General features: G+C 47.0%; 1 protein-coding gene across 3 annotated transcripts in view; it reads right to left on the bottom strand.

Annotated features, from left to right (window-relative positions):
* Positions 1–17,284, bottom strand: part of LOC140393106 (serine/threonine-protein kinase 32C) — a 664,435-nt gene that overhangs the window by 366,484 nt on the left and 280,667 nt on the right. For all 3 annotated transcript variants that reach the window (XM_072479152.1, XM_072479150.1, XM_072479151.1), the window contains one exon: positions 9,978–10,033. In XM_072479152.1, coding sequence (XP_072335253.1) covers positions 9,978–10,033 — 56 coding nt within the window. The remainder of the gene's footprint in view (positions 1–9,977; positions 10,034–17,284) is intronic.

Here is a 17,284-nt window from a genome sequence, read left to right as displayed (position 1 = left end):
CCTTGCCTGCCTGTGCGCCTAGCAGGGAGTCCTTTGATGACCCGACTATCTCGAATGAGAGTGTGGCCGTGTATGTGTTGTGTGTCACCTGGAGCTGGCAGGATCCCATGGCCGGGATAACGTTCCCATTGTAGTCGACCATCTTGCAAAAGGATGGCCGAATTGATGATCTGACCTTCATGGCGTAGAAGGCTGACCATGCTGTGAGGTTGGCGGAGGCGCCAGTGTCCAGATGGAATGTTATCGGTGATCGTTGACCGTTAGGGTGGCACACCATTCATCACCCGGATTCACAGTGTTCACTTGCAACGGCTGGTGGGTCCTGGCTGGAGACATCCGGTTCCCATCAATGACCGCAACACGGAAGGTATCCCAGTCGTCTGTGTCACTAGTCTGGATATCGTCTGGGCACGACTCGTAGTAAGGAGGCTGAATGGTCCGCACGTCCCTGCGAGGTTGTCGGAATTGGGGAACATTGGCAGGTTGAGCTGCTCGACAGCAGGCAGCGTAGTGGCCCATCTTGCCACAGCGGAGGCATTGTCGGTTTCTTGCGGGATATTGCCGCTTTAAATGTGCGGCTCCGCAGTTGCCGCACGTCGTGACGTCATGCCGTTCATTGCACCACCGCGCATGCGCAGTTTGGTCTTGCGTCGAGCGCGCCTGCGCATCACGTCCCTCTGTGTCGACGTCGTTTTTGGCGCGCACAAACACGGGAGGCCTCGAAAAGTGCGCGAAATGGCCGCCCTGGTCCGGGCCGCGGGCCGGGAGGAACTCGATCGCCTGGACCCGTTCGGCCTCGTAGGACGCCTGCCTCGCCGATCCGGCAGCGTAGGACCCCTGCAGCACCGATTCGGCCGCCTGAAATTGGGAGTAGCGGCTAGTCGCGTTTTCATGCAGGACACAGGCTTCGATTGCGGAGGCTAGGGTGAGGCCTTTTATTTTTAGGAGCTGCTGGCGTAGGGTACCCGAGGTGACCCCAAAAATGATCTGGTCCCGAATCATGGAATCGGAAGTGGTGTCGTAACCGCAGGACTGCGCGAGGATACGGAGATGCGTAAGGAAGGATTGAAAGGGCTCATCCTTACCCTGCAGGCGCTGCTGGAAGAGATACCTCTCGAAACTCTCGTTGACCTCGACGTTGAAGTGTTGGTTGAGTTTGAGAAGGAGCGTCTTGTACTTGGTCTTGTCCTCACCTTCCGCGAACACCAGGGAGTTGTAGACATAGATGGCATGTTGACCTGCTGTGGAGAGGAGGATGGCGATCTTTCTGGTGTCCGAAGCGCTCTCCTTTTTGTTGGCTTCCAGGAAGAGCTGGAAGCGCTGTTTGAACAGCTTCCAATTAACGCCGAGGTTTCCAGCGACTTGTAACGGCTGCGGTGTGCTGACGGTGTCCATGGCGCAGGATGGCAGATTCCGGAGGATCCATAGGTAGGTCCCACAGTTACTCCTGGTACTATGATATGTTGGGTACTCTGCTACACAGAAGAACCAACACGGTTGCGAATGGTACAACGCAGTTTTATTGCTAACATTTATTTACAGTGGTAAACTGGTTACTGAGGTTCGATCATAACACTAGAATCTGTGGACCTATTCCTAATACTATCTTGTAGTGGCACTCAGCACATGGTGGATGTCTGAGTGTCTTGCTATGAGCTCTGTGCCCTGAGCTGTCTCCTGCTGGAATGCTCAGGAAGTGTCGTGTTCCCTGTTTTGTACTGTGTATGCTCTTGCCTGTGATTCGCTGTGGTGTTGCGTGTGTGTTGATTGGTCCGTTGATCTGTCCATCAGTATGTATGTACTATGATGTTTACCTGAATATCATGACATTCTGTTTAAAGTGATTGCAACTTAGAAGATGGCTACCACACAGATAAACGTATCCTAGTACACTCTGCCTAATAAAGCTGTAGAATTGTGCAAATGGTCATGCTCCTGTTAATGTCTGAAGCATTTTCCTCCTTCCCTATATTACTGTGAATAACTGCAGTAATTTGCTTTTATTTCATTGATGAAGGCTCTGCCTTCTCAACTTTGCCCCTTGCCTGAGGTGTGGTGATCCCTCAAAGGGGAAATCAGCCTATGGTTATCTGGAACTTTGGCGACTTTACATTTACCTTTACATTACTGTCTATGAAGGAGACTTTGCGGTGCCATGCAGAAATGATTCTTTTGGAATCCTGCCAGTACAGACCTGCTTGTTCTTTTGAGACTCACTTGTATCAAGGTGTTGATACAAATTATTCACTCTTTGTGCTTAATCATAGAAGTAAGCACACACACTCAAGGGGCTGTTTAGCACAGGGCTAAATCGCTGGCTTTGAAAGCAGACCAAGGCAGGCCAGCAACACGGTTCAATTCCCGAACAGGTGCCAGAATGTGGTGAGTAGGGGCTTTTCACAGTAACTTCATTTGAAGCCTACTTGTGACAATAAGCGATTTTCATTTCATTTCATTTTCACTTGGTAGTCAGGGGCGTCATTCTCCGACCCCCTGCCGGGTCGGAGAATGGCCGTTGGCCGCCGTGAATCCCGCCCCCGCCGAAGTCTCCGCTCCCGGAGATTGGGCGGGGGCGGGAATCCGGCCGCGCCAGTTGGCGGGACCCCCCGCTGGATTCTCCGGCCCGGATGGGCCGAAGTCCCGCCCAGGAATTGCCTGTCCCGCCGACGTAAATCAAACCTGGTATTTACCGGCGGGACCAGGCGGCGTGGGCGGGCTCCGGGGTCCTGGGGGGGGGGGGGGGCGCGGGGCGATCTGACCCCGGGGGGTGCCCCCACGGTGGCCTGGCCCACGATCGGGGCCAACCGATCCGCGGGCGGGCCTGTGCCGTGGGGGCACTCTTTCCCCTCCGCTACGGCCTCCACCATGGCGGAGGCGGAAGAGACTCTCCCCACTGCGCATGCGCGGGAAACTGACAGCGGCCACTGACGCTCCCGCGCATGCGCTGGGAAACTGACAGCGGCCGCTGACGCTCCCGCGCATGCGCCGCATTTCCGCGCCAGCTGGCGGGGAAACAAACGCCATTTCCGCCAGCTGGCGGGGCGGAAATCCCTCCGGCGTCGGCCTAGCCCCTCAATGTTGGGGCTAGGCCACCAAAGATGCGGAGCCTTCCGCACCTTTGGGCCGGCGCGATGCCCGTCTGATTGGCGCCGGCTTGGGCGCCAGTCGGCGGACATCCCGCCGTTGGGGGAGAATTTCGCCCCTGCTGTCCAATGCTGAAGGAACAAGCAATGCAAAAACATACTTGGGCACGATAGTTGCCCAATTCCCATTTGGGGGATTTTGAAGGTCACTCTCTCACATCAAGAGTTGGAACACATGGCGTATTAGCTTTATCAGTATATCTTAATCCTACCAATCTTCTCTCAAATAAAAACTAACACAATTCACCTTATCTCATCCCTCAATTGCTTTGTGTCATCGCTGTTGCCTTTCTATTGGTAAGTTGCTGGCCTGTACAATTCTCTTGGCAGATAGCTTGAGAACAAAGAACAAAGAACAAAGAAATGTACAGCACAGGAACAGGCCCTTCGGCCCTCCAAGCCCGTGCCGACCATGCTGCCCGACTAAACTACAATCTTCTACACTTCCTGGGTCCGTATCCCTCTATTCCCATCCTATTCATGTATTTGTCAAGATGCCCCTTAAATGTCACTATCGTCCCTGCTTCCACCACCTCCTCCGGCAGCGAGTTCCAGGCACCAGTTCTCAAGCTATCTGCCAAGAGAATTGTACAGGCCAGCAACTTACCAATAGAAAGGCAACAGCGATGACACAAAACAATTGTTAAACCTCCTTGACCTATTTATGTAATTAATAAGGCTTAAGTTATCAAACTGTATGGTGCATAAGCTTAGTAATGAAAAGCCTTAATTTGTATGTATTGTTATAATGTTGGTAGGACATCTTTAAAGTTAGCATTTCTTGAAGTGCCAAATTACTGCAATGTAGCTTTAAAAAGGAGCATGTAGGTTTACAGATGGGGGACATTTGCACATTTGGATTCCAGAGGTTCTAGTGTTAGCACCTTTGACAAGGTCCCACTTGGCAGACTTATTAAGACGGCAAATGCACATGGGATACAAGGTGATTTGATAAAGTGGATTCATAATTGGTTTAGCGGTAAGAGACAGAGGTGATGATAGACAGCTGCTTTACTGTCTGGAAGCCAGTGACCAGTGGCGTACCACAGGGATTCATGTTGGGCCCCTATTGTTTGGCATTTATATAAATTACAAAGGTGACTATGTGGATGGTAGGATCAAAGTTTACGGATGGCTCAAAGATTGGCCGGGTGGTTAACAGTGAGGTTGAGTGTCTTGGGTTACAGGAAGGTACAGACGGGATGGTCAAATGGGCAGATAAGCAGCAGATGGAATTTAACCCTGAAAAGTGTGAGGTGATACTTTGGAAGGAGTAATTTAACACGGACGTATACTGTGAATGGTCTGACACTGGGAAATTCCGAAGAACAAAGAGACATTGGCGTGTTTGTTCACAGATCTCTGAAGGCAGAAGAGCAGGTTAATAGGGTGGTGAAAAAGGCATATGGGACACTCACTTTTATCAATCGAGGCATAGATTACAAAAGTAGGGAGATCATGTTGGAGTTGTATAGAACTTTGGTGAGGCCACAGCTGGAGTACTGTGTGCCGTTCTGGTCGTCACATTATAGGAAGGATGTGATTGCACTGGAGGGGATGCAGAGGCAATTCACCAGAATGTTGCCCGGGATGCAAAATTTAAGTTATAAAGAGAGGTTGGATAGGCTTGGGTTGTTTTCTCTGGAACAGAGAAGGCTGAGGAGTGATCGGATTGAGGTGTACAAGATTATGAGGGGCATGGGCAGGGTTGATAGGGAGCAGCTGTTCCCCTTATGTAAAGGGTCAGTTACGAGGGGACACAAGTTCAAAGTGAGGTGTGGGAGGTTTAGGGGACATTTGAGAAAAAACATTTTTACTCAAAGGGGGGATGACGGTCTGGAATGCTCTGCCTGGGAGGGTGGTAGAGGTGGCATGCCTCACATCTGTTGTGTTATGTAATTTGGAATAACACAAGTTGCCACTTGATGCAGTTTTGAGTAAAAGATGCTCCAGACTTTGAAGTGAGTTCAATGTGTTTTATTGAACTATTAGCACAGTTCTCAATGAGTTTGACTCTCTGCTAATCTAAATGTAGTAACTCAGTCTAACTGAACCAGCCTTGCTCGAAGCCACGTGCTGGGGTGTGATGCTGAGGATACACCCTGTCTCACTCTGTAGATGTTGGTCTGTGGAAAGAGGTGGGGTGTGAGTGCCTCATCCCTTTTATGTGAAATACCACCCCGGAGTGTCATAACTGCTCATTGGTCGTGTCCTATTCTATGTGTTCATTAGCTGCATGTTTTCATGTCATGACAATATCCTTTAAAAAGTACCTGGATGAGTACTTGGCACATCATAACATTCAAGGCTATGGGCCAAGTGCTGGCAAGTGGGATTAGGAGGGCAAGTCAAGGCCTTTTATCGGTCTGTACAGACTCGATGGGCCAAAGGGCCTCTTCTGCACTGTAGGATTCTGTGATTCTGTGAACAGAAGACAAAATTGGGCTGCTGATTGGTTAGAAGAATGGTCTGAGAGCTAGAGCTGTAAGTAATGGTCCGTTTGTTGCAGGGAAGCCATGTGCACTCGTCCCGTTGGCCAAGAATTACAAATATTTGAGTAGAATTTATTAGCTGTGTTGACACTGGTGCAAAACCTGGACTGAATGTTGTAAAAGTTGCCTGCAAAAAGGGTGCAGAAATAGGGGAGCATCACCAGGGGTCTTTGCACATTCCAGGGGTCCCCTATTCATCTCAGGGCACTTGTTAAGGGGGCTTTTTTGGTGGAAAAAAGTTATGAGTTAATAGTAGGGCACTTGCGAAGAAGCGAGTGCCTGCCAAGGCCATCGCCAGTCGATGGGTAATTATCATAGGCTGGGGACTACTTAAGAATCCAAAAGTGACCAAATTGTCATTGGCTGGGGGATTTCTGTCAGACTGAATAAGCACCGAATGTAATTGTCATTGGCTCAGGGGTTTCCACAAGGAATCTACTTCAGTATTAGAATCACGTATTAGGGCTAAAGCAATTGTCTTAAGTGAGAGAGAGAGGGTGATGCACTCATGTTGCTGTGAAATATGCAGCTACAGCAGTTAAAGTCAATTGGGAAATTAGAGATGAAGTCTGCAAAGAGGTTTTGAATGTATGTTAGAGTTGACTAATTTAAATTCTCAAACAATGTCATGAGTCCAGAAACCTTGTTTCAAGTAACCAAGAAGAAAAGAAGACTCCAGGAGTCCTGATATCCATGGGAAAGTCAATGCCTCGATGAATGGGATGTTAAGTGTTAATATCTGTTGTCAATAAACCTTGTTAGATGGGGGTGTAGCCACCTGGGTTGGCCCCTTCCCGACGTAAAATCGAGAACAGCAAAGGCTGAAGGGGAATTCAGCAAACACAGGCAAAAACTAGCAGGTGCAAGTTTACTGTGTATTAGACTCTGCAAAAGCCCAGACAGCATCGATACAAGCAGCCATCTGCATAGTAATGTAGCAGCCATCTACATAGTAATGAGCGATCCCCAGGAACAATCGAAACATTTGAGGTAAACAAGGCCAAGCCAGACTCCTTGGCACCAGCAGGAGCCAACACAAAAGAGGTTAACGGACACATAAAGACCGCCCAACGATCAGGGAACAGCTCCAGTATTGGAGAAATCGAACCAAGCGATTGGAATGAAGTCCAATCACTTGAAACCAGGTACAGGGTCCGCCCCGAAAGGTGGGAAGCCCCTGGGGACTATAAAGTAAAGCCACCAAGTTCAAATCGTCCTTCTTGACAGGGTCACTCAGCAACGCAAACCAACCCTTGACAGTAACCTGTCCAGCTGCCTCCAAAGAACGTAAGTCTCAAGTCAACGCTCGCTACGAGATAGGCGCTCCTAGCTACCAGTCCATACCAGCTTTTGAATCCCGCAGACTCAGAACCCGAACGAAAGACCATTTGTTCCCCTGACCTGGGGGTCAGTCCGAAGCTAAGTATAGGCCTGTTAGTGATAGAAATAGCTTAGAAAGTAGAGTTTATGCATTAGTAGTGATTTACTGTGTATAATAAATGTGCTTTGATTTGAATCTTACTAATTGGTGTATTGAGTTATTGATAATTACTTGAACCTGAACCTCGTGGCAGTATCATAAAGATATCTGGCAACTCTAGAGCAAAGGTTATTAAACAGAGCCAATTGAACCAACCAACAGTTAGCAACTGAGGCAGCATTGTGGCACAGTGGTTAGCACTGCTGCCTCATGACGCCGAGGTCCCAGGTTCAATCTCGTTTCTGGGTCACTGTCCGTGTAGAGTTTGCACATTCTCCCTGTGTTTGCATGGGTTTCGCCCCCATAACCCTAAGATGTGCAGGGTAGGGGATTGGCCACGCTATTTGCCCCTTAATTGGAAAAAATGAATTGGGTACTCTAAATTTTTTCTTTTTAAATTAAAAAAAATAAAAGTAAACCTTGTTAGTTTGCATTCTAAATTGGTCATTGTCCTTTTTGCCAACATTGATGTTCCCCGACAAGAAATTTCTTACTCTGGCGGTTTAGAATAGAATCTAAGTCCCAACACAATGCATTATCTCGCAGGAAGGATTCCCATCAGACCACCACATCTCATATTGTTTAGCTTGTTGACATAAACATGCCAAAACAAACTCATGCATAAATTATCTCCTCCCACAAACACTGCCAGCAAAGCGTTCTATGGATTAATATATAGATGCGAATGTAAATTCATAAAAATATCTGTTCGAATGATACTTAGCACTACACATTGTCCAAACAGAATACGCATTAAGAAAAAGTTGAGTACCTAGGGTGAGATTCTCCGACCCCCCGTCGGGTCAGAGAATCGCCGGGGGCTGGCGTGAATCCCGCCCCCGCCGGTTGCCGAAGTCTCCGGCACCGGAGATTCGGCGGGGGTGGGAATCGCGCTGCGCTGGTTGGCGGGCCCCCCCGCTCGATTCTCCGGCCCGCATGGGCCGAAGTCCCGCCGCTAAAATGCCTGTCCTGCCGGCGTGAATTAAACCTCCTACCTTACCGGCGGGACAAGGCGGCGCGGGCGGGCTCCGGGGTCCTGGGGGGGGCGCGGGGCGATCTGGCCCCGGGGGGTGCCCCCACGGTGGCCTGGCCCGCGATCGGGGCCCACCGATCTGTGGGTGGGCCTGTGCCGCGGGGGCACTCTTTCCCTTCCGCCTCCACCACGGTCTCCACCATGGCGGAGGCGGAAGAGACTCCCTCCACTGTGCATGCGTGGGAAGCTGTCAGCGGCCGCTGACGCTCCCGCGCATGCGCCGCCCGGAGATGTCATTTCCGCGCCAGCTGGCGGGGCACCAAAGGCCTTTTCCGCCAGCTGGCGGGGCGGAAATTTGTCCGGCGCCGACCTAGCCCCTCAAGGTTGGGGCTCGGCCCTCAAAGATGCGGAACATTCCGCACCTTTGGGGTGGCGCAATGCCCGTCTGATTTGCGCCGTTTTGGACGCCAGTCGGCGGACATCGCGCCGTTTCCGGAGAACTTCGCCCCTAGTTCATTTCCCATTGTTATCCTACCTTTATGTGGAATTGCATAACTTGGTTACCTAATTAAATTAAATTAATGAAAATATGTTTGCATACCTAATGCACCGTAGATGGTGAACAACTAGCCTTAGCCAAGGAGAATTCAAGTGACTGACAAAATATGCACAATATTTACATAAATTTAAATACTTCACATATTCAACATAAAACCTATCTAAACTTGAAGGACATAGAATAGATATTTCCATGCAAAATGAATACCCTACCTGTTTTCTTTGCTTTCCTATATTACAAAAAGGACATCTTTGGTATAAAGCACTTTGGTACTTCCTGAGGCTGGGGAAGGCCCTGTATAAATGCCAGTCTTTTTTCTGTGGTAAAGTATGATGCTCACACGTGCCACATCAGTACTGAAAGAAACCTGTTTGTTTTGCACATTAGGTCATGTCAATATTGAATTGTTATGAAATGTAGTTTTATAAATTTTATGAATAAAGTTAATTTTTGGAGAGAAAAGCCTTATTTGTCCACAGCTGCCATATAGAATATTCCGTTAATGGGTCCCGTTGTCCACATTATCCAATCATCTTCTTTCAAGAAATATCATTCAAAGTGTATGGATCTATTTTGCTGGCAGTAGTAATGCCTCGAAGGTAGACAAAGGTAGAAGTCGTAACCCATCTCCAACAAAAAACTGCAAAGTCTGTTCAAATCTTTGGGTTTAGGCTACAGTCTGGTATTAGAGTGGGAGATACGTAAACTGTCCTCAATTCATTGCAGCAGTTATGTTTCCCTCATCGATTTCTCAAAAAACTAATCATCACTCATCATAAAAGATAAAATCACATAGTTATATGAAGTTACATAGTTCATGAAGACGCTCATGCTGGACTAGATGGGGGAATTTATACCTATCAAACCGACAATGGGAACGCTACTGTACCATGCAACAAAAAAAGACCTTTCATACAGAAATCATGAATTAAATTGAATCTTCCCATTAACTAGAGTGCATTTGTCTTTGAACTTCCCCTGTCACTATAATGTGCAATGTGTTAAATATTGAAACATTGCTGAATAGAGATTTTTGTTACCTCACACTTAGGGAATTAATCTTTCATGTTTGATACATAATGTAGCATTCACTTCATATGGTAAAATAATCAGAGGCACCAGCAAACCAATGTAACAATAACAGCTTCTTCTTTCTCTTCTATGGCTGCCTGTGAGCTTTCGCATTAAGCTCTACTGTCCCTAATTTCTTGTGCCATCAATTCCAAAGGCTGCTTGATATTCATCACAACCAGTCTCTCTTACAATTAGAAAATTTTGCTTAACATTCTGGCACATCATTAAACTAGCATGTAGCCTGCAGCATAAATACCTTTCCAAAGCTTCCTTTTCCAATTGCACGGAGTATTTGAAAATGGTCAAAAGTCACTGCAAAAAAAGAGAAAACATTTGTGTGTTAATAAAGTCACATTTACAACAGTGTTTATTGTCATTGCTACATATCAGATTTCTTGAAATACAAATCTCTCAATATGCTATTGGAGACTGAAATTCACGAGTGCGAATGAGGAATTGAGACCAACGGTATTGGAAGTGTTAATAAATATAAAATCTATCTGTCTATCTATATATATATATATATATATATATATAAAGACAACATAATCTTTGCCCACTTATTAGTTGTCAGCTGAATATGTCTTTACATATTAAAATTGAGCTGGTGCCAGTGAGGCACTCAGCTTCCAGTACAGTGGGTTTTTACTGTAACAAATTGATGGTATCACTTTCTTCCACCACCTCATTTTACATTTCCTGAACATCTGCACTGTGTTTGCTGGCACCATGTATTCAATAAATTAATTAGATGATAACCACAGGAAACATGAGGCAACCATGAGGTTGTTTCCATGGGATGAAACAGCCTAAGGGAGCTTTAATACAGTTGTAGTACAATAGCAAATGAGTATAATTTAAATAGTGATTTTTAAGGCAAGTAAACTTAATAAAATGTTGGTTGCAACAGGATGGAAGAGCAGTTTCTCAGCTCCAGTAATGGTGTACATTATACACAGGGGGCTGGATTTGTTCCACAGTTACTGAGTCCTCCGGTGGGCCCAGAAGAAGTCGGGAATTTGGAACGGGAAAGATGCAGCGCGCCTGAACCCAATCGCATGCCGTCATGAATATGATGCCCGGCCACATGGAGGGGGCTGCTCTGTTGGGAGACCCGTGTCACCTGTTCCCCATGCAGGAGTAGGCACCATATTTAAACAGCGCAAAACCATGTTTGAAAGCTGACATTCTGCATGCAGTCTTTCCAATGGAGGGCTGCAATTGAACTAATTAACATTCTCAGTGTTAAAATCCCAGTTGATGTTATAACTGGATGGGAAGATCCCAGAATGGAACCCTGACTCAAAAGACCAGGGGCTGGATTCTCCGCACCCCGATGCCAAAATCGCCTTCGGCGACGGGGTGGAGAATCCAGTTTCACTGCATGAAATCGGGACCCGCACCAGTTCCCGATTCTTCCCCCACCCTGAAAAGCGGCGTGCTCGGGGAGCACAACACGCCGATCATCCACCACCTCAGGCCATTGCCTGAGGCCCCCCCCGCTATTTTCCGTCCCCGACCAGCCGAATTTCCAACGGCGTGGACCACTCATGGTCCCACCGTCTGTGATACCCGCGTGGCATCTGCGGACTCAGTCCGGGGCCACCACGGGTGGGGGGGCGGGGCGATCGGAGGGTGGGGGGGGACTCATTCGGGACCGAGGCTATGTGGGCAGGTGGTTAGGGCCGGGTGAGCGGCCGATGCGGGACATTATTTTGGGCGTCCACGTCCGCTGGCTGAGTTCGCCATGGAGCACGGCGCGGCCGGTGGAGACCGCCGCTGTTAGCATGTTAGCCTCTGACTCGGAAGTGCGGGGGCCATATCGGTAGCTGGAGCTGCAAGCTACACGACAGCTGCCTGCTAGCCCCTGCAAGAAGGTGAATCTGTGACCTTGTGACGCCAGTTTTCCTGGCGTAAAAGACCACAGCTTTCACGACGGCATGGGGACTTAGTCCCAAAAATGGAGAATCCAGCCTCATAACTTAAGACCGTAACTTATTTATTTCTTTATAAAATGTGGAGGAACAGAGGCATAGGACGGCAAATCTTTTTAACAACACAAAAAAAAACATATATTGAACAGGAAAATATTAGATGATGGTACAATACTTCTTTATTCCCCCCTTAGCTTAACAATTACACACAGGTTTTAGGATTAACAAGGATTACAAAATACATCTTAAGCTACAATGGTCTCATTAACACAATGTCCCTTTTATAGACATAAGATGACTGTAGGCAAATACACTTTCCACTCTGAACCCCAAGTGAGTGATGTGCATGCCTCCTCAGAGACCTCCCAGACGATTGTCATGTGAGAGTTTCCAGACTCTACTCCCAAAAACACGCTGTAAAATCTTCTCTCATAATTATGCTTTTCCTTAGCAGTTGCATCCTGAAATCCAGGCCAGGTTTTCCAAATGATACTTTTATACAGAGCCTTCACTCCACTTTTAACAGCGAATCCAGTCCAAGGATTTTACACCAACCCTTTTAGAATGTCTTTGTCTTGACTGCTGTGTAGATTGCTATCAATTGCTTTTAATCTCGAATCCCAGACTGTATTAAAACGGCATCAGACTTCCAATTTAGCTTTGAAGACTATTGTCCCTCTTTAAATCTGGTTACTACAATTGTCTCTTTAGCTCAGCATACTTTGCTTACTCTTCCTTGAATTCTTTTCAACAATACCTTGGTCTTTGTTCACTTAACTCCAGCCACCTTAAACATTCTTTCTGTCCCAATTTCCTGGTTATCTGGACTGTAATATGCAACTTAGGATGCCTGCCTTTTTGCAGTTCCTATCCTGACCAGTCTTTCTTCTGGCAGAGTTGCGAGATGTTCACTTCCTGAGGTCCTGTTTCCAACAGCAATCAAGTTAGCTAAACTAAAACTTTTCTCCACCTTACATCATCCCACTTGTTAAGGAAAAACTTATTTTTATTTGCTCTCCATTCTGCAGCCATCTACAAGCGCAATAAAAACACTGTTGGGACATAACCAACCCCCAGACATACAAGCACCTTTTTCCAGCATGAATCTAATAACATGTTTTATCCTTCCAGGTACAGAAACATCAAATTAAACCCACTTAAAACTGTACCTTATTTCTAATATTTACCAATATAAATAGAAATCCTTAAAAATTTATCTTTGTTTTCCTAACAACAGATGTGCAAAAATTGCAACAGAAAACCTTTGAGCTTAGAAGAAACCACCGTCTTTGGACAAGTGCTATTAGTATCATCAATAGATTAAGCTGTGTTCAGAGAAGTCACAATCCATACGCACATCACCCTACCGTTCAGTCAGAGTTAACTTCACAACCTCTTCCAGGCTATTTGGGAAGACAGAGGAAATGTATTTTGTGCTGATGGCTGCAAAAAGACATCTCAAATGACCAAAGTGACCAGAGGGTGGGGGGAGGTGAGTGACCATGTGCTCCTCTGAAGGACTAGATCAAGTGCCAAAAGGTGATAAATGACCTCCTCCGCTCTGCACGGGCGAGTTCAAATTTCATATGGTCAACAAGTGGGTGAAAGGTGGGTGAGAAAAGTAGGCGTACTGAGTGGTTGAGGGCTGGGACATGCATTGAACTGTAAAGTGTTCTGCCTCACCAGTTCCATTGTCACATAGGCTGCTTGCACATGTGGGTGCGTCACTGGAATCGGCATCTTCCTCGGCTTCTTGGCCAGCACAAGGACTTCAAGGATAGCTAGGACACCTGGACGGCTCATGGGACCAGGGGACAATCCAGCAGTAAGGGATCCTCCTCAACATCACTGGAAAACACTTTTTTGTTTTCCTTATCTTTGCAGGGCAAAAGTGCCCACAACGCCTGGGAGAAAACCAGGACCAGGGTTGGAGATCTGTCGACGAGCAGACACAGAAATAGAAGCCCTGAGCTGTCAGTGGAGCAGGGCAATCTGTGCATATCTAACACTGAGGTTCCATTGGCAGATGTGAATAATGGGAAGGTATTGGGCTTGCCCATCTTCCCTGGCTACCATGGCAGCCGGCTGCAGCCCTGGGTGGTGGTGGTCCTTTACATCATCAATCCAGTAATTGTTTCTGTAATTCATTTGCAGGATTGACAGCTGCAGAGATTCGGGACCAACCCCCATATATTCCACCTTACACCTCCTTGGAGGATGACAGGTTGCATGTTTCTGAGGCACAGTGTCATACTTGTCCCCTGCACCCAACAGAAGTGTGGATACCTTGGTGGAGGGTCAATCGCAGACCTGCTCAGTGGTCACAATCTGGTGAGCACCGCACAGTCACGCAGATGATGGAGGCAGTAATATCCCCCAGCCGACAAAGAGCCTCTGATGAAGCTCATACTGAACCTGTTGTATTTGGAGAGGCAAACAGGGGAGTATCTGGCAGAGCTGCCGGTGATTTTGAGCAGGCTTCGATGGGTGATGGAGAAGATGACTATTGTAATGTCTCAGTTAGGAGAGTACATCACTTCTGCAGAAACAGTGAAGACCGTCATGGAGAGACAGGCCCAGGAGATCTCACACTGGATGCCTATTGTCAGGATGACCCTGCAGCCGACCAATGCGAGCCAATGAGAAGCAGCGGATGCCATCTTGCACTGAGAGGTTGGGCAAGGTGCAACCCGACAAACTTGAGGATTGGAATTTTCCGTTTTTAATGCTGAGTGTCACAGTGGGAGCGAAAATCAGCGTTGAAGCCTTCGGGCCCGATGACCCTTTCTCAGCTGTATTGTTAGGGACAATGAAAAAAATAGCTCAAGGGACAGGTCCCGAAATGTCACGCTGGTGGGCGGACTCTGACTGAGCATGCTCCATCAGCATCTTCGTTTTGTATGAATCAGGGCACCCCTTTTTAATGTCAACCCGATACAAAAATGAAACTTAACTCTCCAAACTCCCTATCGCAGTCCCACCACACACAAAATGCCACCACATCCAGAACTTGCCCCTGGCACTGCCCGGCCATTACCCTCTCCCCCACGCCCGATGTATTCACTTGAGCTCCGCCGGTGGGTCTGCCCACCAGGTACACGCCGCCATGGGAGACCAGTCGTAAATGATGTTGGCCTGTCCTCATGCCGACATGAATCAATAATGTAACGTAGAGACCTGATAATTAGATGCAAACCTATTGTAAAGGGGTTCCTGACGTTGAACGTCGGGCTTCCCTTTATGTCACTGGTAGGGGGAAGGGGGGGGGGTGGAGACAGTGCATTTGTCACTTCCTTGATGCAGTGGTGTACAGTTCATAGAGTCATAGAATTTACAGTGCAGAAGGAGGCCATTCAGCCCATCGAGTCTGCACCGGCCCTTGCTCAGAAGATGACACCAGTGTCACCTGGAAGGAAAAGAAAGGGGAGCTGACTGGATAAAGTAAGTGCTTTGTGGGGCAGAAGGAACTAGTGTGCTTTCTCCAGGCCCAACAAGTTACCCAGTAAACAGACCCATGCCCCATGTTTGGTCTCCTCTCGCACCACCCCTCCCCCACTCCCAACGAACACCATTAGATACATTGCCATATGAGGCCCCCCCAGGTGACCCTCCCACCAACCACGATCTAGACACACAACATCAAGTTGGGACTCTCTCTCACATGTACTCCCCTCCCCCGGTCTCTCTCATCCTCTCAATGCACCAGGTTGCTCTGATAGACTTCGGCCCTGTGAAGCAAGTTTCCCACCCAAAAGACCTCCAACTCCATGAATCACACTGCCTGTGGTTAGGAATTCTAGTTAAACACTGCAGTAAACCCATTCATCCAGGTTTCCTGACTTCACAATTGCTCCATCCTACACAGATCTCACCTCCAGGCTAAACAGAATCTTTTATGGAATTAGACTGTTCCATGGTTCAATGGTTTAAACTGTACGGTTTCTGTTCAATTAAGTTACTGGCCAAGGAATTTTCACAGAACATGTAAAAGGTTCCACTTGTAGTTATTAATTTTTCAATCTGACTATGTACTGCATAGAGTTCAGGTTAATGTAAGTGATACATTTTTGAAATTAGCAACAATGAGTGACCAAATAGCTTTATCTCAAGTTATACTTTCTCAAGTTGCACTGTTAAATCCTGGGAGAAATCAAACTTTTCATGCCTATATTAACTAGCATTCCAGATCATTATAATTACTAATTGTGCGATGTGTCCACAGACTATGTTCCCTATTGGATGTCCCAGCAGTATGTTGATCTATTAAAATGGTTGTCTTGTATGCCCATGACAGCCTAATAAAATAAATGTGCGACGTTCTGAATGTGGTTAAAAGCAATTACCAAGTCTAATAACCACACCAGTTCCATTGCCCTACAGGCAAAATTAATATTGCCATAAAAACCATTTGAAGCACTTTCAGAAAGTAATCTTGCTTAGTGTCTGCTTTGACGATCTTTTGACCTTGTAAATTTTTGAATCATGTAATCAGGTAAATTGACAAGCCAGTTCATTTGCTAGGTAGGTAAATTTGGTTTTGAAGCGGGTTTTGAAGCAGTTGCTGCCTTCAAGAAGATTTTGAAGCAATTGCTGCCATTCGTCCTGCTGTCCAGGAGGTAAACAATCAGACCAACTGCAAAGAATAGTGTGCACTGCGTTGGTTCACTTGATTAGCACCAAATCTTAAACTTTTTCGAGCTTATTTTGCAGTTCTAATAACAATAATAATCACTTATTGTCACACGTCGGCTTCAATGAAGTTACTGTGAAAAGCCCCTAGTCGCCACATTCCGGCGCCTGTTCAGGGAGGCCAGTACGGGAATTGAACCCGCGCTGCTGGCATTGTTCTGCATTACAAGCCAGCTGTTTAGCCCACTGTGCTAAACCAGCCCCTAGACGTAGTCAGAACAATGTGGGTAACCATATTGAATTCCAACATTATACAATATTAGCATAAATTATATGAAGCGTATTCTGAATACAAAAAGTAATATCTCACAGCCCCAATACTTTGTAAGAATGGAAATATTTGGGACAAAATTCTTCTGGTCCCGCCACTGTCAATGAGATTTCCCATTGCATCCAGCGCACGCTGCCGGGAAATCTGTGGCGAGGGTGCACCATCGGCGGATATGGAACATCTCGCCCTTGGGCTGCACTTGACCATAGCACGGCACAACCACCCTGACAGCAGAGGTGACTGGGCCTGTCAATTCCTGAGAGTTCAGCCCCCATCCCTGACAAACTGTAAATAAACAGTAAAGCACTCTGCAGCATCCCAAAGACAAGAGAGTCTCAACTTAAATCCAGCATTGTTCTTTGCTCTCGTGATAAATGTTTCAACAAATGGCGAAAAGGCACTGGACAAACGGTGTGCTCAGTTGGACTGTATATTATGGCGTTGCCTTTCACTATGTGCAAAAAGATTTATTTAATCAAATGGTAATGCCACACCAATCTCATTTTAAGCTACTGCCTTTTACTTCTGTGTATGTGACAAGTCACATTTCTTCCTCATATCTTCTGGAATGGACCAGCTCCAGATTCTACCAGTTTATTTTACTAGCCTAGAACGAGTGTGCATTACTTTGAATTCTGGGTAAAAAGCCAAGACAATAAGTGCAGAAGA

Source organism: Scyliorhinus torazame, chromosome 16, assembly GCF_047496885.1.
Source record: "Scyliorhinus torazame isolate Kashiwa2021f chromosome 16, sScyTor2.1, whole genome shotgun sequence".
Lineage (NCBI taxonomy): Eukaryota > Metazoa > Chordata > Chondrichthyes > Carcharhiniformes > Scyliorhinidae > Scyliorhinus > Scyliorhinus torazame.
This window is presented reverse-complemented; position numbering and strand designations above follow the sequence as displayed.